At 39.2% G+C, this 27048-nt stretch overlaps 1 protein-coding gene across 2 annotated transcripts in view; it reads right to left on the reverse strand.

Annotated features, from left to right (window-relative positions):
- The window catches only part of LOC143880325 (6-phosphofructo-2-kinase/fructose-2,6-bisphosphatase-like), a 55127-nt gene that overhangs the window by 6023 nt on the left and 22056 nt on the right, over positions 1 to 27048 (reverse strand). For both annotated transcript variants that reach the window (XM_077383209.1, XM_077383208.1), the window contains exons 15-17: positions 24947 to 24994; positions 19462 to 19559; positions 2197 to 2272 (exon numbers count right to left, since the gene is read on the reverse strand). In XM_077383209.1, coding sequence (XP_077239324.1) covers positions 2197 to 2272; positions 19462 to 19559; positions 24947 to 24994 — 222 coding nt within the window. The remainder of the gene's footprint in view (positions 1 to 2196; positions 2273 to 19461; positions 19560 to 24946; positions 24995 to 27048) is intronic.

The following is a 27048-nucleotide window of genomic DNA, read 5'->3' on the forward strand; positions in this document are numbered from 1 at the left end:
CGCATGTTTTGAGTTTTATCCATCCTAATAATAAAATTTTTATCTGAAAATTAAAACATTGTATTTACTTATTAAAAATTTTAATGCATTACTTGTTATAATCATATTGTTATGTAAAAAATTAAAATTTGAGAATTGATTAAAATATTTTTGGTGAACCCACGAATCTTTCTTTTTTGAGGTTTGCAAAATCCTATACTAGATACCCATTATTCTAACACCCGTAGACTTACTGAAGTAACATGGCTTTCACCATTTTAACAAAATCAACAGGGATTCGACCAAGTACAAAATTTTGACAAATTTTTGCACTTGTTTCATTTCAACCAAAATTGTCGACAAAGTAGACGAAATTTTGCATTGTGTCGACAATTTCGAGGAAAATTTTGGTCGAAATGATAGAATGGATACACACCAAAAAAGTGGAAAAGGGAGAGATTTAGGGAACATTGCAAGAATACACACCAAAAAAGTAGAAAAGGGAGAGATTTAGGGAACATCACAAGAATTTTCTGGAAAAGTTTGTTAAGGAAAAATACCTCCTTAAGGCCTTGGATAAGGCTATGTTTTGATTGCAGGAATTTTCGAGAAAAAGTTTGGAAAGGACAAACTACTTCATTTATCGTCAAAATTTGGTAGGCTATACACATGCATAAAATACGAGTGTTTTTTCATAACTTTGGGAATGAAATAAGAGGGTGGTGTTTGCGTGTGAAACATATATTCTTCCTCATTTGCATCAAGACACTTAATATCAATCAATGCATATAAAGGGTTGCAGGAATTTTCTTGAAAATGTTTGGAAAGGAAATATACTTCCTTAAGGCCATGGTTTTAAAACCTTGCTTACCGCCTACTTGAGTTGCAGGAATTTTTTGGAAAAGTTTGGAAAGGAAAAATATTTCTAAAAGTTCCTATTTTTTTCACCTGAAATGTTTTTCTAGCAATCCAAACATTTCTAAAAGTTTTACCAGAAAAATATTTGTAAAAGTTCATAATTTTTGGGTAAAGTTTTTTCTTAAAACCCAAACAGGGCCAAATTTCCTACTATCTTTACACACCAAAAAACATAACTTGAACCAACCCCATTCAATTTTCATTTAGAGGGATATTCAATTTATGATGACTTCCCTATAAATTAATCATAATTGTATTAATTTCCTCTAAAATTGAGGACAGAAAAAAATTGTGGAATTTACTTTACTGTTCCATACATGTACGACAGCTCACTAGGTGTTGACGTTGTTAAACTATTACGGATGGCTTTCTTGCTTATGTGATGGTTTATAAATGTGTATTTGTGCTTATTTTAGGATTTCCTGAAGTTACATCTTAAAATTCCATCATTTCCATGATTTTACAAGATTTCCACTGAAATTTCCAGCTGAACCCAAAATGTTTCCGTTTCCATGCCAATAAAAAACGAAACCAAAACCAAAATTTCAAAAAAACGAAACCAAAACCGAAATTTCAAACTATGTATGCCATAAGGACCTAGATTACCAACTGAAGTAACATTTAAAATTTACCTTTAACAAATTGGTAAAAGGGCCATCCATCTCAAACCACTCCATCAGCTCTAGGACAAATTCGAAAAAAGATCCAAACATTTTTATTGGCTGTTGAAATATTTCTGGGAATTGTAACAGATTTTAACTACTTATAAGTGTAAAATGATGAGTGTCACTATTTTAAAAAAATGGGAGAGAGAGAGAGAGAGAGAGAGATTTATGTGCATTCTATTATTGTGTTTAAAAGTATACTCACATTTTTCACATTTATATCTTAAAAGAAATTTAAGATGATAGTATAGTTGCAAGACAAGTCAGTACACTATTTCCCATAAGAATGCTGGGACACTAGTTTATGGTTGTAGCAGCAAAAACCTGAAGACTACGTAACATTGACGACTTTCCAAGCCCAAGTAACATATGTTTTAAGAGATGAAGGAACAAAGATTAGTAGCACAAATAATGAAATTTTGTAGCAGACTCTTCACACATTAAAGGAAAATTAATTACCCATATAAAATAACAGCGCAAGAGAAAAGGTCAAGTTTGGAAATTTTAAAATACCATGGAAAATAGAGGGAGCTTAGTTCATCAAGAAACGGCAAGGATATCAAGTTATGATTTAAAAAATTGCATACATAATCTACTAATCACAAAATAATTAAAATTATAACTGGAAGCTTACGGAAGCCGTCCGCTCAGTTTTCAGTCTCTTCTCCACAAAGTTAGCAAGTTTCTTTGCATAAAGATCGCCAGCTTCACTGTTGAAAACAAATCACTGTAAGACAACTGCCTCTTCCATAACAGAGAGAACAATAGCTTTTATGTAAAACTATCTCATTTGCTGAACTGTTTGTCGACTATTTAGTAAATTTCATTTTGCAAAACTCTATTATACCTTTGGTATTTTATATCTCCTATGAAAATCGCTCAAATGACTTGTTCTTCCGGTGGAACTTAGGTTTTGATTTCTCTGAACCACTAAGTTTGGATCCCATTATTAGTGCTACTTCCTCTGTTCCTCACAGTTTTAACCCTGCGGTTTTATAGATTTAATCTCCCTTGCGAGGCCTTTGATTTAAAATCTAATCAAGTTTTCTCTTAACACGACACTCGTATAATTATTAGAATAAAGGCACTGAACAGTTTGGTAGTTGGCATGTCCAGGTGATGGTGTCAAGTATAGAGAGAAAGGTGATAAAGTAACCGCACAGTTCATGACCAGAGAAAGTGTTATGTGCTTCGTAAGCCACCATTGTACTCATTAGTTTTTTATGGAGACTTAGCTTTAGGATGTATTTCTATGTAGTTGAATTTTTATCCTAGATGTGGGAGTTTTCGACGTCACATATGGCCTACTTATTCACCCTTTTATTTCCCTTTAATACCCAGCCCACACCATGGTTCAACACCAATTAAACACTTTTATATCCCATTGGCTGCCTTAGAGGTTCCACCACTTATTCACTTAAAAAGACTCTTTTATCCCATTGGACATTTAGAGGCCCACCACTTATCCCATTTTCCCTTATTATGTAAAACCCAATATCAACTAAACCCAAAAGATCTTATCAACGTCACATATGGCCTACTTATTCTCCCTTTTATTTCCCTTTAATACCCAGCCCACACCATGGTTCAACACCAATTAAACACTTTTATGTCCCATTAGCTGCCTTAGAGGTTCCACCACTTATTCACTTAAAAAGACTCTTTTATCCCATTGGACATTTAGAGGCCCACCACTTATCCCATTTTCCCTTATTATGTAAAACCCAAAATCAACTAAACCCAAAAGATCTTTTGGAAATCATGGAAACCCCATTGTGCTCAAAGTAACCTCTCCATTGAACCGCCCTTGTGTCAATCCTCTTTTCTCAACTTTCTTTCTTCCCCTTTCCCCTCTCGGCTTCTCTACCCCACCCCGGTGAACACCACCGTTTCCTTTTTTCCCTTCTCCCCTACCCTCTTGTAGTATTTTATCTCACTTTCTCCCTTCTTACATCCTATATTCATTCCATTTTCTCCTTACATCCTACATCAATTCCCTTTCTTCTTTCGAACTTTTTACATTCATTTTCCTCCTTCCTCTCACTCCTTTCCAGTTGGGTTCATAAACCATTCCCTCCCCTTTCCCCCTTCACCCTTCTCAATGGGTTTATAAACTAAGTCCCCCTTCCCTCCTTATCTTTTCTCCCCCCTTGATCTTCATCTTCCCTTTTCTTAACCTTGATCTTTTTTAGATCTTGACCTCGTTTTCTTTTCTTGATCTTGATATTTTGTTGATCTTGATTGTAACGACCCGAATTTTTAGCATGGATCGCTACGGGCAACAAAACATATTTATTCCTGTAATTACACAGCGGAAGGTTAAAGTACATCCTGAATTTACAAAAATCCCAAGTATGACATATTTAAAACCTTTTTACATCTGAGGAGATTGACTAGGTTCATCATTTCCGTATTTCCTCAAGTGGCTTTCACACTTCTCATAACTAAGGTTCCTCATTGACAAATACTCCCGCATCCAAATTTTCAAATCCTGGTAGGAAAAAGTGGGTTAGGAGAGCAGGTATATAGAAGCTTCGACAAGTGGCTGAAATCAATAATAAGAGACAGTTCTATAAAAATATGCAGTATTTTGTCTAGAACATAATGAGTCAAAAGTAATACTAACAGTATTTTTGGTAGAAACAATCAAACCAGATAGTGGAAAAACAAACCAATTAAAGCCAATAGTTTCCAACAGTTTCCATTTCCGAAGTTTCCTGTAACGATCAGCCTCATCCACGTATTGTCCGCTTTGGCCTTAGCCCGCTTCCGCTTTTGGGTAAGTCAACGACTCAGAGACACAAACACGTCACACGAGGGATATACTGTCGCACATTACTTCTTCCATTTCTTTCTTTTCTCATTTTCGTTCAAACTTTTCGTGCATATGAAATCCAATATTTCGTTTCATTTTCAAGAACATTTCATCTTTTGCTTCTTATCAAAACAACATATAATCGTATCCCCATCACTTTCATTGAAAAAGATACAAGTCAAGTCTAGCTATCACCTGTCTTATCAAACCTGAGAAGTAGGAAATTGAAGATGCTTGACCTTAAAGGTGACAACAATCAAGGAGAAGTGGGAATTTGAAGATGCTTGACCTTGAAGATAAAAATGATCAGGGAAAAAAAATGAGGGAAATAGTAACATGTGAATAGTTTTTATGCATAATAATTGTTATTTTTACCGGGTATTACATTGATCCTTTATGGATCTTGATCTTCATTTCTTCTCCCGATCTCCATGATCTTGATCTTTCTTCCCTACATCTCTCCTTGTCTTGGTGGAGATCAACCGTTCTTTCCCTCACTCTAGCTTTCTCTCTTTCACCTCTTTGGTTATTACCTGCAATGGATGATCAAGGCACAAAGCCTGAAACGCCATTCAAGGGTATGGATCATTTTTTATTCATTTTAACATCGTACCTCCATATTATTTACCCTCCTAAACCTTTGTCATCAAATTTAAACTTTATTTTCCTTGATCAGCCCTGCCCAGATCATGTTATCACCCATTATTCTCAACTTTCTTTCTTCCCCTTTCCCCTCTCGGCTTCTCTAACCCACCCCCCTCTCTCTCGGCAAACACCACCGTTTCCTTTTTTTCCCTTCTCCCCTACCCTCCTCTAGTATTTTATCTCACTTTCTCCCTTCTTACATCCTATATTCATTCCATTTTCTCCTTACATCCTACATCAATTCCCTTTTTTCTTTCGAACTTTTTACATTCATTTTCCTCCTTCCTCTCACTCCTTGGGTTCATAAACCATTCCCTCCCCTTTCCCCCTTCACCCTTCCCAATGCGTTTATAAACTAAGTCCCTCTTTCCCCTTTATCTTTTCTCCCCCTTAATCTTCATCTTCCCTTTTCTTAACCTTGATCTTTTTTAGATCTTGACCTCGTTTTCTTTTCTTGATCTTGATATTTTGTTGATCTTGCCTTTCTGGATCTTGATCTTCATTTCTTCTCCCGATCTCCATGATCTTGATCTTTCTTCCCTACATCTCTCCTTGTCTTGGTGGAGATCAACCGTTCTTTTCCTCACTATAACTTTCTCTCTTTCACCTCTTGGCTATTACCTGCAATGGATGATCAAGGCACAAAGCCTGAAACATCATTCATAAGTATGGATAATTTTTTATTCATTTTAACATCGTACCCCCATATTCTTTACCCTCCTAAACCTTTGTTATCAAATTTAAACTTTATTTTTCTTGATCGGCCCTGCCCAGATCATATTATCACCAATTATTTTCTTACCTCCATTGGATATCATTTGGGCAATAATTAGGGGACTTTTATCGATATGATTGTTATGACAGATTTTTAGTTGAGATTTGATTTTATTACATTAGCTGTTGTTTCCCTTGGACTTATTGTATGAAATTTGCCTGAGTTGATTAATTTCTTTTTGATAAATGAAATCAAAAGCTTAGAATTTCTATAAGAACCTTGGCTGATTTGATCATTCTAACTTGTTTAATGTGATTTTGAAACGTGTGTCGTTTCATTGAATTAGAATCTATATTATGCTCTAAAATCCATATAATGTAATCTGGGAACTCTAGGTTTGGACCAGTGGATAGACAATAATGGTTCCCACTGGTTCGAGGTGAGAGGAGAGATGAGAGAAGGCAGAAGATGCGAGGGTAATGCAGTCTGACAGCGACATCGGAAGCTCTAATACCAAATTACGTAGAGTTGTGTCGCGATGCAGAAGCTTAGGTATAAAGGAAGATTAAGGGTAAAGTAAAACTAAGAAGGGGAGGAAAAGGGATGTGAAAAGGTTGAAAAGGGCAAGCGAAATTATTGAAAGGGCAGTTGAAAGGGACGAAAAGGGCATGAAACTATGGGTCTATTTGGATGTAGTTTAATCCAAGGATAAGCAATATTCAAGGAGAGGCTTGGAGGTTTGCATTATTTGGTTAGGTGTAGATGGGGCATGTGGGGAATACAAAATAAAGAAAGACCAAAAAGGATAAGTTAAATTTGTAAATGACGTTTCGTATGTCTCCCCCCACTTTAACGATTTGCTACAGCAGGTACCTCCTTCATCTTCGTCTTCTTCTCGGAGAGGCTTGGAGGAGCGGGCGGGGAAGACAGCAAAAGGGGCGATGGGCTGAGAGGCTCGGGGTAGGGGCGTGGACGACAACAAAAGGGGCGATTGGAATAGGTGAGACGGGGCGGGATGGGGGCTGGAGTGGGCAGTCGAAGTGGCCGGAGAGAGAGAGAGAGAGAGAGAGAGAGAGAGAGAGAGAGAGACGTTAACCCGACGATTACCTACAGTTTTTTTGAGATTTGGGATATTAAGCTTTAAGCACTAGGGGTGCCATGTAACCTTACAAGCACCCGACCAACTCTTTTTAACTTGGTTTTTCCCCAATTAAAATGGCAACCAAGCGAAGGATTTGGCTTACATGGCACCCAATCTCCCATAAACATTACCTAACGTTTCCAGGATTGTGGCATCCAAACATACCCTTAGTGCCCGTTTGGATGCCGAGAAGATTTTGATTTGGATTTCTCACATTTGTAGCCCTTTTTGCATTGTAATTTGGATCGGATCAAATTCTTGGATTTCTAATTCAGCAGCTGACAGTGAAAAAAATCAGATTTCTAAATATGCTGTGGAAATAAGAAATTGGAAATCCACAGATCTGGCAGTTTCCTTCACCCGCTTTGCTCCTCAACCTCTCCCCTCCACTAGGAGGTACCCCCTTCCCTCTATGTCTCCCTCTACATGAGCTGCTGGATCTAATCATTTTGTATTCAAAACTCAATTCCAAATCCAAATACCAAATGGGAGGTATCCAAACGGGCCCTTATGGAAATCTTAAATCTTTGTTGAAGGGAGGCTGGTTATGTTGGGAATCTAATGTGGTAATTGGTTAAGGTTTTGGAGTTAAAGAAAGATCATTTTGCAAGTTTGTTATTACGGGTAGGAAGAAGGAGTTGTTTGGGTGGTTGTTAAGGAAAAAGAATAAAAGGGTTTCTTTGAGTTTGGGTAGTTATGGAGGTTGGTTAAGAAACAAAAAAGATGATGATTATTGGTACTTATAAATCAAGAAAGGTTGAGAAATGGTCCAAATTTTTAAGGAAACAAAAATGAATCTCTCTCTCTCTGGAAGAAGATCGGGGTGCTTTCTAGGGTTCTTTGGCTTAGAATTTCAGATTGCAGCCACAATATCAATTGCATTTGGTGGTGGTGGTGGTGGTTGCTGGGGTGAAGGGGATGTAGTGCTTCATTAGTCATCACATACAATCCGCTCTTAAAAACATTGCCATACGGAAAAATGGGGAATTGGCAATGCCCACACTGTCGCTACTAAAATTTTGGTTGGCGGATTGAATGCAGAAGGTGTTCACAAGCTAAACCGAATCTGACCCTCTCCCCTAATACATCTCGGGGAAGGGAGGCGAAACCCTTTGGGGGATTCAAGCATGATCAAGGAGTATGGTTCTGCGTTCCCTGTCAATCCCTCAACTTCAAATGGCGTGGTGAATGTCAGTGGTGTCATCGGGCCAAAATTCCCTCAAAATGGGTTCCTCGTGCTAGATCACCCCCAGGGTAGAATGTAATGATGATGGTGATCCTTGGCCAGATTCGGGCAAAATTTACCGTCATGAAGGTGCAGGGATCCCATCTTTATCTATCTCGGGTAGGGCAGTGGATATGCGAATGGGTTCCCTAAGAGCTTGCCTGATAGGGAAAAAGAAGAATCATATCGAGACCCTGCAAGATCTTTGGAAATGGGCACAAGTGTCATGGGAAATCCCATCTTTAGATTGTCCTTCTATGTTGGCGAAAGATGAAGTTCTTTTTATATTTGAATCAAAGTCACAAGCACTTCAGATCCTTGGTAAGGGACAGGAAGCCTTGGATAATCATTTGCTTTCCCTCTCACCATGGAAAAAGGAATTTATTCAAGGTGAGGCTGCCCATTGGGTTCATTTTTATGGCATTCCTCTGCATGTTTGGGCTGTTTCAACGGTGGAGGCGTTAGGGGGGTTTTTGGTCAGGTTCCAGAAACCAAGATGGAAGGCACCCACCAGAACTGTATGAGGTATGCCTCGGCTAAAATTCTAGCTCCCCGCTGGCACTTCTTTAGTCCCTGCGTTAAGCTCAAAGTTTTAGACCAGACATTTACCATTGGAGTTGGCCTTGAGAAGGAAAACCCTGATAATCTAGGATCAAATTTTTTCTTGCCGGAGGACCCATCGCCGAATAGAGTGGGGTGTTTGCCTGGGGAGCCGTTGGGCCACGTATGGAATTCAAATTGCAAATTTGCCCAGCCAAACCTTCAGTTTGGGTCACCCAAGAAAGTCCCTTTGGCTAGTCTCGAAATTGGTGAGGTGGGACCTAAAGAGAGGAATCCAAGTCACTCAAGTCTACAGTTGGTAAATTCCGAGATACCTAAGCCTAAACACCCCGCCCCTAGGCGGAAAATTGTTTCGTTGAATGTACCTATCCCGAATACCAAGACAGTGGGGCTACATCCTAGAGCCAGGCATAGCCTTGGCTGTCGAGCCCCTGGCGCTTTTAATGATGCTTCAAACCCCCTGGCCAGGGGGCGAAGACCACAGGAAAACTTCTTTATGAATATTTTAGAGAATATCTTGGATTCAAAATCAGGATCAAGGAAGGTAAACTGCAGACTCTTGAGGTTCCTAAAATTCTTCTGCAAATCTGGTAGGGTGGTTCCCACCTGTATCTAGTTATGTATCTTTGGATACCGGACAGTTGTAGATTTTGGCTTATTGGGTGTGAGGGAGTTTTTAGTATTTAAAGCGTATGTGGGTGCATCCATTAACTCATCTCTTCTTGGTAGATTGGGAAGTTGGACTGCCATCTTGGGTTTCTTCAGCTCTCTCTCGTCTAGAGCTGCCTTCTAGGAGCGATTGTTTCAAGGCCTTGGATTTGGTTTTAATAGGTCCCCCTCCTCATCTTCAGGAGGCTCTCAAGCCTAAGACAGATTTCTTTTTAAAAAAAAGAGGAGAATGGGTCCTCAAGAAATAAAGGGTAGTAGATGAAGAACTCGAAAGGAACTGCAACTTTTTCCCAGGATGGAAGCGTATGGAAGTGTAGACCTCACAGTAGTGGCTGTCTTTGAATAGCTTTTTGGCTTGTACTGGCCTAGGAGTATAATCCTAGCCAGCCTTAATTGATTCTATGTAATGCTAGTTGGGACCCCTGGTCCCCAATGTAATTTTCATAGTATCAATGAAATTGTCATTTTTCAAAAAAAAAAGATCAAGCAAGGTTGTTACGGAAAAAGATTAAGAATAGGTTATAAAGGACGGAGAGGCCGTTAGGTTCTTGGGTAAATAAAAAGGTCGACTAAAGGTGGTTAGAGGGACGGGTAAATCGAATATGGGTTTTTGGGTGGTGAGGGGTTGTCGACTAAACATAGGGTAAAGGATGATGTTTTCCCCTAAAACTGAGGACCGAGGGTGGTGGAAAAAGGAAGGTGAAGGAGCCTAGTTTGTAGGGAGTTTCGGGTTTGATACTAAGGAGTTTCGAGTGAACGGCAGAGGCTGGCGGTTTCTGGTGATGGGGCGAGGGACAAGAATGAGAATAAGACTCGATTAAACAAGGTGAGAAGGGTGGTTTGGGATTGGTTAGAATAAGGTAAAGATTGGCGGAGCGGATTTAAGAAGGTTTGGGGCTGTATTGAAGGTGGCATAAAGTCTACGTGGAAGACAACCCATAAATCTGGGTTTGTGGTTGATGTTTGGGCGGGCCTGTGAGCCTAAATTTAGCAGGTTCTTGTCGCTGGGAGTTGGATTTTGGGACTGCAGGTGAGGTTGTGTATGGTATTTCGGGGGCGACAAATGGCTGGAACAAACAGAGAAGGATGGTGGGTTGAGAAGCAGGGATCAATTAGTTGTTACAGGTGGTATAATCTGCTTGAAACCAGAGGGTGTTTTGGGTGGTGTAGATAACTGGTTTTGGGACAAACTGGGTTGTGAAACTATGCCGCCAGGAAGGTGGGTTTTCAGTAGAGTTTAGCAGGGATTCAAGGGACTGTTTTGAGCTGCAGATGGGCGACAACAGCAGGTTTACGGACAATCGAGGGACATTCCGAAAAAAAAGCAACTTTATTTCATAAATCAAAACTATGATAATCATTTATAACATGTGAATTTATAGACTTTTGCATAATAATCCTACCAAAATTAGGTTTCCTATTTCTACTAGAATGTTAAATGTACTAAGGGTATAATGGTCATAATATGACTATTATTAAAATAATATATATCGTATGGGGGAGGGAATGCTTTAATGCATTCCAAACTCACGCCTCATCTCCTCTAACTCTCGCACTCTCTTTCTCCCTCTCTCACTTCATCTCCTTCTCTCTATTTCTCTCTGATCCATCATGTAGAACATCAACATGGTATCAAAGCTAATGGTGTGAGAGATCCACATCAACAAAAAGGTTCATTATTCCCTTCTTTGTCTTCGTTTTTCAATTATTTTTTTTTGGGTTTTTGATTTCAACCCTAATCATTTAGCCATACTAACCCAAACCCTCGTCAAACCCCATCCCTCTACCTCTCTTGGATTTTCGCCCCCCCCCCCCAGTTCCTTTTTTTGTAATTTGCCTGCAATTTATGGTCTGAAGCAATCGCCAAGGGCTTGGTTTGGACGATTTAGTGTTGTCGTTTTGCGTTTTGGGTTGAAGCGGTATGCTGTTGATCATTCAGTGTTCAGTCACAAATCTGATTCTGGATATATTCTCCTGATAGTGTATGTCGATGACATTGTAATTACAGGAGATAGACAAGTCCGGCATCCAAAATCTAAAGTCCTTTCTTCAAGGAGAGTTTTCCACTAAAGATTTGGGCCAGCTAAGATATTTCCTTGGTATTGAGGTAGCAAGGTCTCGTCATGGACTATTTTTGTCACAAAGAAAGTATGCGTTGGACATCTTAGAGGAGACAGGCTCAATGGGGGTGAAACCTGCGACTACCCCTATGGATCCAAATGTTAAACTTCTTCCTGATCAAGGAGAGTTGCTGAATGATCCAAGTCGATATAGAAGGCTGGTTGGAAAACTAATCTATTTGACTGTCACCCGTCCAGATATATCATTTGCAGTTGGTATGGTTAGTCGTTTTATGAGTGCTCCACGTACTTCCCACTGGGCTGCTGTCATTCAGATTATCAAATATTTAAAGGGTACTCCAGGTAAAGGTCTATGCTTCAAAAAGAATGGACATGAAAAGGTAGAAGGTTTTAGTGATGCAGATTGGGCAGGATCTCCTGTTGACAAGAGATCAACTACGGGATATTGCATGTTTGTAGGAGGTAATTTGGTGTCTTGGAGAAGTACAAAGCAAGATGTTGTGTCCAAGTCAAGTGAAGAGGTTGAGTATAGAGCCATGTCATATACAAGTGGGGAGCTAATATGGCTTTGATCCTTCTTAGCAGAGATTGGTTTTTCATCTACATCTCCAGCACGGTTGTATTGTGACAATAGAGCTGCAATTCATATTGCAACAAATCCAGTCTTCCATGAACGGACGAAACATATTGAAGTTGATTGTCACTTCATTCGTCATCGAATTCAGAGTGGCGAGATATGCACAGTGTTTACTCGATCTGCAGATCAACTTGCAGATATGTTTACCAAGCCATTAGATAGTGCAAAACTAAAAGATTCTTGTAATAAGCTTGGAATGTATGATATATACCTTCCAGCTTGATGGGGAGTGTTAAATGTACTAAGGGTATAATGGTCATAATATGACTATTATTAAAATAATATATATCGTATGGGAGAGGGAATGCTTTAACGCACTCCAGACTCACGCCTCTTCTCCTCTAACTCTCGCACTCTCTTTCTCCCTCTCTCACTTCATCTCCTTCTCTCTATTTCTCTCTCATCCATCATGTAGAACATCAACATAGAACAAGGAAAGGAAAAGAAAAATATCCTAAAAATTCCCACAAAATTTGTCCACTTAAAAGTCCCAGAATTTCTAAAAATTCTAAGACTTAGCTAACTTGGACGACTAACTTTAGAATCCTAACACAACTGAATCAAAAGATATTTCAGCTAATGCGAAAATAGCAAATAAATTAAATTTAAACCCTTGAAGAAACAAGAGCCATTGATTTGATCGACACTCTGATCTTCGATGGATGTACGACAATAGGCCTTCGGAAGACATTCTTCTGCCATAGCTTGTGATTGGTTGTGATTGATTGATGATTTGAAACGTCAGATTGTTGATTTGAGGATCCCGGACAACCCAATCGAGGATCTGGCATTCTTGGCCGTTGATCTGTGCGATCTAGAGGGATGCACAAACATCATAGGGCGAGTGAGGAGAGAAACAAGATGTCGATACGAGAGAGAAATAAGAGAAATCGGGCATTTTCATTGCTGAGCAACGAAAAACATAAGCAGGCAAAGCGGTGGCCACAATAGTCGGCATAGAAACAACGTGAGTGAGTTTCGAAAACGAAATTTTAATGGTAATCTCATATGATTAATTTATTTATTTAGGGTGTTCCATAGTCCTCTCTATAATCATTTTTATAAATGGTCCAGTTTATGAATTCTATCCAAAAACCACAATTTGGCTTTTAGAAACTAAGTCAAAGGTAAACATAAAGGAGTGAAAATTCTAAAGTAATCAGGTAATATTCAGAAGATGATATATTATTAAAATGGTAAAAGGGTTCACATGAATGTATAATAGCTGGTTTAGGATCAACAACTCCTTAACAGAAGGATAATTATATTACAGAGCAGCATGATCAAGAGTGCTGATATGCACTACCTTCATATCTAACAAGCAATGATGTCTATAACAGTTCAATCTCATCAGTTAAAAAACGCATGGCATGAAACAAAGGATATTTTCAAGATGATATATGATATGTTTCCGATGCAAAGGATTACAACAACAAACACATGGATAATATTGGTATCAGTGTGTCAAGTTTGGAGGGAAGAAAGTGATATCTATGCTGAAACCTACTCATTCTCTTTCCGAGAATGGTCGGAGGTCGAAATGTTAGGAGATCGGAAGTCGAAATGGAGAATGGTCGGAGGACTGGCAGTGTTGCTGTTGATACTATAATTTTAGATGGAGGAAAGAATGTAGAAGGTGTCTGCAGGTTAAACCAACTCCGAAACCTACTCCTTCTCTTAATGGTATTTGCCCCAATAAGAGTTTTAGAAATGGCCCTGGCGGTTGGTTTTGCTCCGCATGCAAATATTTTAATTTCAGATGGCGAGATAAATGTCGTTGGTGCCAACGGTCTGAAATCCCCTCAAAATGGGTTGCCCGTGTCAGTCCTGGTTTTGTGGCTAAGGGTGAAGTGGAAAGTCAATAGCCTGATTTAGGTAAAATCTGTTCTTTGGAGGGTAATGGGAACCCAGCCTTCTCCGTTTCAGGCAAGGAAGTGCTTACTCGTATGGGCACCCTTAAAGCCTGTCTTATAGGGAATGAAAGACATTCCAGGTCTCTGAAGGACCTTTGGATTTGAGCGCAAAATACCTGGGATTCTCCATCCCTTTCCTGCCCATGTTCCTTGGCGAAGGACGAGGTCCATTTTATATTTGATTCTGAATCCTTAGCATCAAAGGTCCTAGCCATGGGACCCGAAGCCCTTGGTACTCGTTTAGCTTCTCTCTCACCATGGAATAGGGACTTCAATCAAGGAGAGGAAGCCCTTTGGGTTAATTTTTATGGTATCCCTTTTACATGTATGGGCTGTCTCAACAGTGTAAGCTTTAGGGAACCTTTTTGGTAAAGTTCTGGAAACTAAAATGGAAGGAAATCACCAGCACTGTATGAGTTTTGTCTCAACCAAAATTCTAGCCCCTGATGGCTCTTCCATGGCTCCTGCATTAGAATTAGAGTTCTTGATAAGGTTTATTCCATTGGGATTGAGTTCCAGAGACAACAAATTATTAAGAATGGTGTTTCAGAATCCCCTAATGCTCTGGGCTATGCAGACTCGGGTATCTCACCACCGTTTGGGGATTCCTCGCCGGCTAATGGCAGGTCCCTTGCTGAGCCGTTGTGTTCAAATTTCAAATTCAAAGTTGGAGCTGACAACAACCTTGAGAAAGTACCGATGGGGCCTGCATTTATGAGCATTGGACAGAGGAGTAAGACCTTTGACCCTGCTGCCCCTAGGAAAAAAGTTTCCTGGTCGGATTTACCCGTAAAAGCTTCACATAATGGGACCCCCTTCTCTTTTCAGGAAGGGACCCTCGAACCCTCCCCCTTTTCAAAGATTAGAAAATCTTTCTCCAGGCACAAAGGAGATTTCTCGAGCGCAAACTCCAAGTTGATGGGTATTCACTCAAAAATTAGGAAAATGATTGACTTCCGAGCTGCCGGGGGGTTTGAAGGTTTGATGGCGGTGACCAATGGGCATGAGTCTCATCGAAGCACAATGATGTATCTGTTGGAGGTAGCACTGGCTTTGATTCCGGGACCTAGGAAGAGCGGAATGTTCAAGATCCTAAAATCCTTTGCCAAAAGAGGGAGGATCTGATTTGTTCCTTTATTGAATTAAAAGTCGAAAAACATTCTCGATGTTATCTGCAAAGCCGTTCTTGGGGAGGCGTATCGGTTCTCTTGGATGGGATGGCTAGCTTGCATGCTGTAAATTGCAGTAATGAGCAGCAATCGCTGAAGTTCTTTGGAATCTGGGGAACACTTCGATGGAATCGATAAATAGGTAAGCTTTAAGGTTTTCTTTCAGAAGTAGAGATGGATGATCAAGGGCGCCAAGAATCATCTTCTTGCCCAGGAAGTCGAAGGCATAACCTTTTCATAGAAATCATGGTGTTGCATTTGATTCTTGATAAGATTAGAGAAATGGTTTATGTGACGAGTTAGCAGTAGCCAATGCTTTCCTTGTTAGATCTGGAAGCTAGCCAAAGGATAGGAGGCATCGAAGTAATGTATGGCATGTTTCTAGGGAGATGACCATTTCAATTCTGGAAGAAGAAATAGAATCTCGATCCTCCCCTGGCTTCATGGAAAGGTCTCTAGGAGAGCCTGGCAAGGTTTTTCCGACCTCCTTTCTCCAAAGCTTCTTGGATGAGCTTTGGAAATGTTCGTACTAATTTCTGGGATAAATTAGTGGTGCGACGGGTCTTCTCTTTTTGTAGTAGTGATGATGTTGCAGACATGGGTCTTCAATGTAATTTATCAAGGAGGTAGGGTTTGGGGGCTTCTTGTGACATGGTTGATGGAAAATATCACGGATAAGACATATATTAAAAAAGTGATCTAGGTAAGACCTTCTGGATATGTTAGAAGAGGATGACTTCGCAGAGAAACAGGAATGTCTATGTAATTGGGTGGAATGTGTGGATGAGGCGGTTCTTTGTAGTTTTTGACCCTGAAGAATTTACTCGCTCTTTTGGCTCAGGAATATAATCTTGGCCATTACTTGTTGACTCTATGTAATGCATATTGGGACTGCTGGTCCCCAATGTAATTTTCATAGATTCAATAAAATTGTCATCTTTCGAAATATATATATATATATATATATATATATATATATATATATGATATGTTTCCAAACTAATAGATGATTAAAGAACTGAAAATTTCTAAAAAGAAGTTGGCTGTTAGGCTCTCTCCCAAGAGCCACTTTTTGGGGCCCATGTGTAACGTGGATGTGATCAGGTCCCCAGATTCTAGCAGTGACTACAAGTCCGACCCATTTCTATTGACTCTACCTCGATTGGATGATCCTAGCCTCTTGATCCATCAACCCTCATTAATGATTCCGCCAAGAAAAGATACACCATTGATTCTTGTAGACTTCTATCATACAAATGAGATTTTTGCTCAGCATGGGATTAGAACCAAGATCAACTATCTGATTACACATGCATGTCCCCATGTCAGGAAGCGAGTATGAGAAGGGATGCGGAAAGCGTAAGCGGGAAGCGAGGGGTTTAGAAAAGAGAAAATGCAGGAAGCAAAAACTCTAAAGAAAGTAAAGAGAAAATGTGTGCAAAGCGTCATTGAAATACAACATGAAGCATGTAAGAAGCTTCGAAAGCGAACAAGAAGTACATAGAAAGAGCGGATTGTAATAGGTTAGAGAGGCAGGGTTAGTATAGGTAGGGGTTACAAGTAGAAAAGAAGACTTTGTGACTAAATAGAATTACAAGTCCTAGGAATTTACGGTTTCACAAGTATATTAAATGTTATGTTTTTTGGAAAAAGATCCACATAATTTTCATTTGAAGCTTAAGATTAATTTTCTAGTTGTAAATGTATTTTTTTAAATATGCACCTTCAGCATTATCAAAAGGAAAACAAAAATCATTTAGAAAGAAGTAATTACCTAAATAGGAAGCGTACCCTTAACTTCTTTTTTTAAATGGTAGTCAATGGAATTAGAAAAAAAGACCGAGGAGGTCAATATCAAGCTTGGAGAGAATACACAGCATAGGAAAAATGAACAAAAAGATACAAAGTCACGGCGGAAGAGAATCAAAAAGGGTTAGGGATTCCTTATTAACTCCCAACTCTAGCCAAATTATCCGCCTCTTGATTGGCAGATCTCCTGACATGGTTGAACACCACCTCCATATTTCTCACCCAATCAAACATTTCATCTAAGAGCCTATCAAATCTCCAAGGTGGGTTTGGAGTTCCAGTGAGCCATCTGATGACATTGGATGAATCACCTTCCACCACAATATGATCGATGTTATTTTTCTTGATCAATCTAAACCTTCATAGACTGCATGAGCCTCCGCCTTGGAAGCATCTGCCGCCCAAATTGGCCTTGCATAAGCCCAAAGCACCTCTCCCAAATCATCCTGAGGACTCCCCCACTCCAGCAGGACTAGGATTCCCCAAGCTGGAACAATCAAAATTGAGCTTAAGGAACCCTAGAGGAGGAGGCACCACACTTGGACCAAATTTTGTGATCTCTCCGCGCTAGCACAAATGTCTCTCCACCTTTCCCAAATATCATAAGCAGGAATGAACCTGAATAGAAGAAGAGCTTTAACCTAAGAGATTGTTAATGCTAATATTTTGACAAACAAATATGTTGTGCCTTTGGATTTGCCATTGAACAGCCTATCATTTCTTTCTTTCCATATAACCCATATGGTGGCAAAGTGTAACGACCCGGATTTTTACTGCACGGATTGCTACGGGCAACAAAACATATTTATTCCTGTAATTACACGACGGAAGGTTAAAGTACATCCTGAATTTACAAAAATCCCAAGTATGACATATTTAAAACATTTTACATCTGAGGAGATTGACTAGGTTCATCATTTTTGTATTTCCTGAAGTTGCTTTCACACTTCTCATAACTAAGGTTCCTCATTAACAAATACTCCCGCATCCAAATTTTCAAATCCTAGGGGGGAAAGTGGGTTAGGAGAGCAGGTATATAGAATCTTCGACAAGAAGCTGAAATCAATAATAAGAGACAGTTCTATAAAAATATACAGTATTTTGTATAGAACATAATGTGAATTTAAAACTAATACTAATAGGATTTTTTTATACCAACAGTTTAACCAGATAGTAAAACAAACCATTTAAAGCCCAATAGTTTCCAACTGTTTCTATTTCTGAAGTTTCCTGTAACGATCCGCCTCACCCTCGCATTGTCCGCTTTGGACTTGGCCTACTTCCGCTTTTGGGTAAGTCGACGGCTCAGAGGTACAAACATGTCACACGAGAGAGACTATCGTACATTTACCTCTTCCATTTCTTTCACTTCTCATTTTCGTTCAAACTTTTCGCGCATATGAAATCTAACATTTCATTTCATTTTCCAAACACATTTCATCATTTTGAAACAAATATGATTTGATATTTTCCAAATGTAAACAATGAATATTTGAAGTAAAACAGATAAGAAATATTTGAATAAAACAACATATAATTATATCCCTATCACTTTCATTGAGAAAAGATACCAGTCGAGTCTAGCTATCACCTGCCTTATCAAACCTGAGAAGTGGGAATTTGAAGATGCTTGACCCTGAAGATGACAACGATCAGGAAGAAGTGATTCTCCTAGCCTTTTCCTTCTTCTCCCTCTCTTCCTCCCTTTTCTTTCTCTTCCTTCCTTTTCTCTTCCTGGCTGCTCTATTTATAGGAAAAACTGAGGGGAATAGTAACATGTGAATAGTTTTTATGCTTAATAACTGTTATTTTTACCGGGTATTACACAAAGAATGAAACCTGCCAAAGAATTTTTTCTCGTTCCTTCCATGGGTTAACCGACCATTGAGAGAATATCTCAATAAGAAAGCCAAGAAATCCCCAAGATATCCCAAATCTACTTAGTAATTTGCTCCATATTTCTCTAGCAAACTTACAATGAATGAATAAATGATTAGCGGATTCCCCCGCCTCTATGCAAAGAGCCCAATGATCGATAATAGGAATTTCCCGTTTTCTAAGAATATCCACCATCTGAATTCTTTCCTTTAGTGCTGCCCGCCCAAAAGCGTACTCTTAATTAAGAGGAATGTGGGAAGCGCATAGGAAGCGCGCTTCCCTTAAATTTGGGAAGTGAGAAGAACTTAGCTTCCAAAGCAAGTTTCTGGGGAAGCGAGCTTCCCGTCCCAATAGGAAATTTCATGTAACTATGGACCCAAAAATTGATCATTATGATCGATCCCAAAAGCGAGTGTCCTCCTAGTTGAGCTCTAACAAATTATATTAGTTATCCATTTTATTTCATAATGAAATGAATGGAGAATCTAATCATGATAAAACGCCTTCAAGATTTTTCAAAGATGAATAAAAGAATACAGAATGAATCAGAACCCATGGATATATCGCTCTGATGACTATATAATTGGCAAACCAGTGACACAAGTAGTACAGATTTTCAAATATTTGAGAAGAGATTAAACCTCAAAGCTGTATCACCCCCAATTCTTCCTCTGACATTATCACGACTCTCTCCATGCCGAGTAAGCAATATTGGTCGTGGTGTGAGATGAGTGTTCACCTATAATGGTGTAAATGTGAGTATTAGGTGCAAATAAAATTCAAAAAAAACAACAAAATTGAATTGCAGAACCAATTAATATCTCTAAGGAAATTATCATCGTTAGAAACTCTTATCTCAGCCCTAATTATGAGCATTCCCATATTTCTTGAGTTTACTTCTCAATTGCATTTACAAATTCATCAATCGGTAGAAAATGTTATGATCCCAACTATCATCAGATTTCAGATCTTATATATTCAACATCGATCAAGAAAAGATTAAATAACATGAAGAAGAAAGAAAACAAATCTTGATAAATAGCATCACCTAAATACCGAACTACTCAAAAACAGATATTATCATCCATTTCATCCAGTATGGGTATGTTTAATTGAACACGCTAAACATTCTTCAAATTGAACATGCTTCACAGTGAGCCTCAAAGTTCATTGAAAATCTCTCTCTCTCTCTCTCTCTCTCTCTCTCTCTCTCTCTCTCTCTCTCTCTCTATATATATATATATATATATATATATATATATATATATATATATATATATATATATATATATTATATACACACACACACACACACACAACTTTTAAGAAGTGTCTACCAGCCTATTATTGGATACCTGTGACAACAGTGAAATAAGAGAAATCGGCATTTTTAAAATAATTGAAAAGTTTCATCAATACAGGAAATGGGGCCATATAGTACTGTATGGAGAAGAAAGACATGACAATATGGCATGTATGGTCAATGTATTTTTGTCTGAGTTGGGGAATCTAGGGATTTTGTGATATGTCACTTACAAGTTATAATTGTCATTACTTATACAAGGGAATTTTGGGGATTGTGTAACATGCACTGAAAAGCGGCATAAATCAAAATTTTGATAAAGTTTCCAATGTAATGAAATCATCAGGTGATCGACAATTCTATTCCTTTGTCTCATCATACAGCCATTTTTTGTATTCCCTCTCTTTCACTCGTCATCTTCTCTTTAGGTTATCAAATGGTAGCAGAGCTGAAACCATTTTCTGCATTCCCTCTCTTTCACTCATCCTCTTCTCTTTAGGCGAGTAGCAGAAACCATTTTCATGAGGCTTCTTAACTTCATTGATTCTTTGAGTTTACTTGATTGGATTATATTGGTCTAAGATTTTTTTTTCATTGGTTGTTTTATGTTTGGAAAGTGCCACATGTTTTAAAATAGAGGGGGGACTCTTGTTGTATTTGGGAGCAATTTAGTTCGAATAAGGGTGTTGGTTGTGATAATTGTTAGATTTCTAGTTGATTGTTAAAAGTTTGGCTACTGTGATAGAAGTATTTTCCGATGTAAATAACAAAAGAAGAAAATTTAGTTCGAACACGCTAAACAGACCATCACTCTAGCTAATAGGTCCACTACTCCCATCACTGGTATTGGTACCGTATGTCCCTCTCTTAGTATTTCATTGTCTTCTGTACTATGTGTTCCTAAATCTCCTTTCAGTTTACTTTCTGTTAGTCAACTAACGAAAAATCTGCAATGCTCCATCTTATTTTATCCTTCTTATTATTTGTTTCAGGATCTTTCGACTAGGAAGACGATTGGATCAGGTCGTGAGGTGGATGGTCTTTATCTCCTTGATTGCAGACCTTCTACTACTGTGTTATATAGCTCTGTCGACGCCTTTCAGTGGCACTATCGTCTTGGCCACCCATCACTTCATCAGCTCCAGCAAACGTCCTTAGTTATTTCTTCTATTTCATCAATCCAGTGCAAGTCTTGTGAACTCGGGAAGCACCACTGGGTGTCCTTTCCTTCCCGAGTCATTTGTCGAGTTGATAGTCCTTTTCATTTAGTTCATTCAGATGTGTGGAGACCTTCTAGGGTCGCGTCAAATAATGGATTTAAGTATTTCATAGTATTTATCGATGATTATTCATGTATGACATGGGTGTATTTACTAAATGACCATTCTCAGGTCTTTTCTGCTTTTCAAACTTTTCATGCTGAAATAAAGAATCATTTTAATTGCAGTATTAAATGTCTTTGTACTAATAATGCTAGGGAGTTTTTCTCAGGTACTCATAGCTTTCAAGATTATCTTTCCTCTCATAGGATCCTTCACCAATCCTCTTGTGCCGACACTTCCCAGCAGAATGGTATAGCCGAGAGGAAATTGCGATATTTACTCGAGTTGACCCGAACCATAATGTTTCAAATGCGAGTCCCTAAGTCCTTTTGGGGTGAGGCGATTTTGACTTCATGCTTCCTTGAGAATCGCCTTCCATCGTCTGTTCTTCATGGTACTTCTCCATTTCAGGTCTTATATCCTCAGCATGACCCTTTTCCCCTCACACCTCGTATCTCTGGGTGTGTATGCTTTGTTCATCATTTAGGTCCTGGTAGGGACAAACTCGATCCTAGGTCGGAACGGTGTGTCTTTCTGGGTTAGAACTCAGAAAGGCTATCGTTGTTATAGTCCCCGTCTTCATCAGTGGTTTGTGACGGCCGATGTTACATTCTTTGAGTCTGAGCCCTTCTTTAGTCCTCCATCTACGCCCAGTTCCTCTATTCTGGAACCCGAAGTTTCAGTCTCTCTTCATGTGCTTCCTGATTAGTTCGAGTTCCGGTTCCTCCACCATCAGAACCGTCGTCTCAGCCTCTTGTTGTTCAAGGTGACTCTTCTGTCACCCCATCGGCTCCACCACCTGCTACAAAACACTATCAGAGGCGTCAGCGCAAAGATGGGCCTCCACCAAATCAGCTCGGGCCATCGTCTTCACAGACCGAGATCCCATTACCTTCTACCTAGGTATCTTCTCTACGCTCATATGTAGTTGCTTCTGACTCACCTATTGCCTCTCGTACTCGTTCCCACTCTACTGCACATCCTATTTCTAACTTTGTCTCCTAGGATCATCTGACTCCTACTTTCAAAAGTTTTGTTTCCTCCTTGTCGTCTGTTGTGTTACCACAGTCTTTACAGGAGGCCCTTGCTCATCCAGGCTGGCCTGTTGCCATGGATCTTGAAATTAGTGCACTACATTCAAACTAGACTTGGGATCTGGTTCCTCTTCCATCTGGTGCTCGACCGGTTGGTTGTCGATAGGTATTCTCTATCAAGTATTTACCTGATGGAACTGTTGAGAGATTGAAGGCACGACTAGTTGCTAAAGGATATACTCAAACTTTTGAGGTGGATTACAATGAGACCTCTCCGGTTGCCAAAATCCCATCAGTGCGTGTGCTCCTCTCCCTTGCGGTTAATAAAGGTTGGGATCTTCACCAGTTAGATGTCAAGAATGCTTTCTTACATGGCGACCTCCATGAGGAAGTTTATATGGAGCAGCCTCCGGGGTATGCTGCTCAAGGGGAGATGCCTCCTCTGTCTGTCGCATGAGGAAATCTCTATATGGCTTGAAACAATCTCCATGAGCATGGTTTAGGAGATTTAGTGAAGCCATTATGCGTTTTGGCTTGAGACAGTGTGCGATAGATCACTCGGTATTCAGTCATCAGTCATCAGTCCTCAGTAGTCCGCATTCTATTGATTGTGTACGTTGACGACATCATCATTACAGTTAGTAATTCCGGGGGAATACAGAAGGTGAAAACCTTCTTACAAAAAGAGTTTGCTACAAAGGACTTGGGACGCCTCCGATATTTTCTTGGGATAGAGGTGGCATATTCCTCTCATGGCTCGTCTCTATCACAGAGGAAGTATGTTTTGGACTTGTTTGAAGAGACAGAGAATCTTGGAGTAAAACATGTATCTGTGCCTATGGATCCCAATGTAAAACTAGTTCCAGAAGAAGATGATCTGTTGGAAGACCCTGGTAGGTATAGAAGACTGGTGGGTAAGCTCATATACCTTACAGTCACTCGCCCTGATATATCTTATGCTGTAAGGGTAGTCAGCCACTACATGACCTCCTCACGTACCTCACATTAGGGAGCAGTAGTTCAGATCCTTAAATACCTGAAGGATGCACCTGGAAAGGGCCTATTATTCAAGAGACATGGTCATATGCGAATTGAGGGGTTCTCTGATGCTGATTGGGCTGGGTCTCCTGCAGACAGGAGATCAACTACCGGGTATTGTACCTTTGTAAGAGGTAACCTAGCCTCAGAGCCAAAGGTCTCAAGTTCAAACCTCCCAATGTCAAAAAAATCCACATGCAATGGTCGGCCCAAGGTGGAACCACATGTGCCACGTGTTTGCCAAGTGGGCCACATGTGAGGGGGAGTGTTAAAGTATAAAAGATTAAATACTGCCCTTCTGCAACAGCTTAAGCTTTTGGAGAAGTCGGTAAGTTTCTAATAGGGATTAAGAAGAATCAGGTGTTAGATCAAGATATAGTTTTCACCTAAAAGTAGGGCATCAAATGCAATGAATCAGAAGCTTAAATTGAGCTAAAAAAATTGCTTAACTACATAGTCCACCAAACTATATTCTGTTGAGAGGATTATGGATAAGTTGCATTGCAATTCCATGCTGCTACAAACGTACTTTTAAATACTCCGCTGCTCTCTTGGCAGCGGAGAGAGCCAATTCTGGCATCAACTGTAGAAAGATTTTAAGGTGAATCACCCCTCTGGGGTCCATTTCACACCCTTTTATCATCACCCAGTATGCATATGAAGACCGCTCCAAGTCTAGCCATAAAAGAGCCAACATTGTCAATCTCCAATACAAAGAAGTGACATTAAAATGGATCCTTCCCCTCCACCAACCCATTTGTTTCTACAAAAGGGAATGCCACCACTGATCCACTTCTCGAACACGACATTATATAGCTCTGGGAAACACAACTTCACGGTATTGAAAAGACCACAAATGTTCTGCCAAAACATAATTTTACTGCCCTGGCCCACTCTAAAGAGGATACCTTTCTAGAAAGAAACATTCGATTAGATATTTTTGTATTAATGTGTATCATTACATAAAAGTCAATTAGGTAGATTACTATTATGCCCGCCAATTTTGTGCAGCCAATGGCAATTCATGTAATTTGGCTTAAGATCAATATAGAACAGCACAAGAATGTGAGCCCTAACTTGAATTTTCATCCAACAAAATAGTTTGTGTGGTTTTCCTAATGGATTTTTTCCTCTTCACTACTATCTTCAGTTTTTGCATGGGTTTGAAGATTGGTTGATTAAAAATTGTTTTGCAAGATTTTAATCTTCTTTGCAATCCTCACTATAGTCCCATAAATAAGCTAAGACACTAGCTGGTGGTTTATTTAAGTGAGGGACTGCAATGGAGGCTTCAAAAATTTAGGACAATGACACTGTCTATGTACATATTTTTTTTCTAAGGTTGAATTTATCGACAGAGAAAAAGCAAACAAAAATGAAAATTTAAAATATAACTTTTGGAAAGATCGGATTAAGGTTGGAAGCATACCAAAAAGAAGACGATCCTTCCCGGCAAATATCCACTAATATTGTTCACCTAAATCCAAAAATAAAATTTGTCAATTTTAAATTGATACAGAGTTCTTTAGATTACACGTGCACTTGAAGTCGAAGTGTGATATAGATTATAGAAACATTGAATCAAAAGTATTCAACTAAAAACAAGTAAAAGGATACCATGGTCAACACATCATTTAATCAAAATCAAGCCCATAAGTAAAAGTTTTATTTTCACATATGCAAGTGATACAACATAAATGTCTAGCATTCTTGAGCATCTTCCCAAAGGAAACAACAAATGGAACTTATGCATACAACAATCATGCTAAATGGGTAAAATGATAAATATATTATTTTAGATCTATATGTCTAACTCTAGAAACCTATATTGTCATACTTTTCAAGTTTAGTAATTGAATAATCAACCTTTGAGTCCATTAAAATCCTCAAGAGAAGAATAAAATAGACAAGACCCTTTAAATCTTAATGATTGCGGAAAATAAAGCTTGGAGATGCCAACGTGAATTGACAAACCCACCAACATAAAAACAAGGTATGCATTAAAAATACATTGAGTCGGCCATAAACAGTGCAGATTCTAAGTCGACTAAGCAATGACTCAAGCAAATCTCTATGTAAAATTCAAATATATAAAAACTAGAAGTATAAACTCAAAAGAACATGATCAAATGTCAAATGGCTCGACAAGCTATTCCAAAATTTGCCTTTAGTACATTGATTTGACAGGTTTGAGGAAAAAGATCCGCAAATTTTGTGTTCTAGTTTCCAATGGAGATTGGCAACTTTAAGGGACATGAGAGGGTCTAACTCAGAGTCAAAGACCACTTCAGTTCTATCCCTACTTTTTTCAATGAACACCAGATCTGTCCATTTGGATGATTGTTTCTAGATGTAAGTCAATGCATTCTTCCATAAATGTTTCAATCCCTGAAGGAGAATAATCGAAAAGATAAATCGCTCACTTAGAAAAGGATTTGCAAGAAGTGAGCTTGCAGCAACTAGTTTACAGGAGTATAGTCTCCCAAAGTGAAGAATCAACAAAAGCAGGTTGGAGTTCTTCAGTCACTCATTTTTTATAGATTCTTATGTAGTTTGATAGTTCCAAACTAGAAAAATCACTGGGGATCTATGTTGGAGATGGGAATAACGATGATTTTTGTGTTTTTCTTTCTTTTCCTTTTGAATGGAATGCAAAAAATTATAGGAAAAAGAAAAATTATAAAAGAGAAACAAAGATGACCAAGATGGTTGTAAGCCCAAGGGTACAACCCATTGATGCTTTGATGATCAACAAACCCAAATTGATGTTGTATTGATAATGGCCTCTCGAGTGTTGTGATTTAGACAGGATTCATCAAAGACAACACTAGAAGCAAGGAGCCAAAAGGGCAAGCTTGAAGTAGAACTAACAAAGGTGACCTTGCCATGCATCCTAGAAGATTATCCAAGAATGGAGGAAGTCACGAGGTCCAAAAGAAGATAAAGAGTTCACTCACAAGTCCAAGATGTCCAAGCGAGTGCAAAGGAGCAAAGACAATCAAGAGACTCAAGGTTTTTATCATTTTTAGATTGTATTAGAGTCCTCTTGTCATTGTGTATTTGCATTGAAAAAGGGTTTTCAAAACAATTTCAAAACCATTCACACACACCCAAAAATGCATTTGAAAACCTTGGACAAAAGCCCTAAGACCATGGCCCAAGCCCTAAAAAATTTTCAAGTTAAAACCAAGATTTCAAAACATGGCCAGTCGACTGGGGCAACTCGGGCGACTCCGGTATGGGTGCTGGAAACACTGCACCCAACCAGAAGGCTTGGGGCAAGCGACCGAGGCAAGTCCGGTAGACCACGGATCGAGTTCTAGAAAATCCAGAACCAATCCAGCATGGTAAGAGTGAGCCACCGCCGTGGTTCGATCCACCACATATCAAGGTATTGGCGGGCGATCCCCATAACCCGGTCGACCGCGAATCACCAAGATTCAAAAATAAAAAGGGTCAGCACACCAGGCGTGGTCAACCGAGTCTGCACGGAAAACTAGCCATCGGGGCTCAAACAGCTAGTGATTTTTG

The sequence above is a fragment of the Tasmannia lanceolata genome, unplaced genomic scaffold (genome assembly GCF_043159265.1).
Source record: "Tasmannia lanceolata isolate RefF3 unplaced genomic scaffold, GAP_Taslan_0.1 ptg000006l, whole genome shotgun sequence".
In the NCBI taxonomy this organism is placed as follows: domain Eukaryota; kingdom Viridiplantae; phylum Streptophyta; class Magnoliopsida; order Canellales; family Winteraceae; genus Tasmannia; species Tasmannia lanceolata.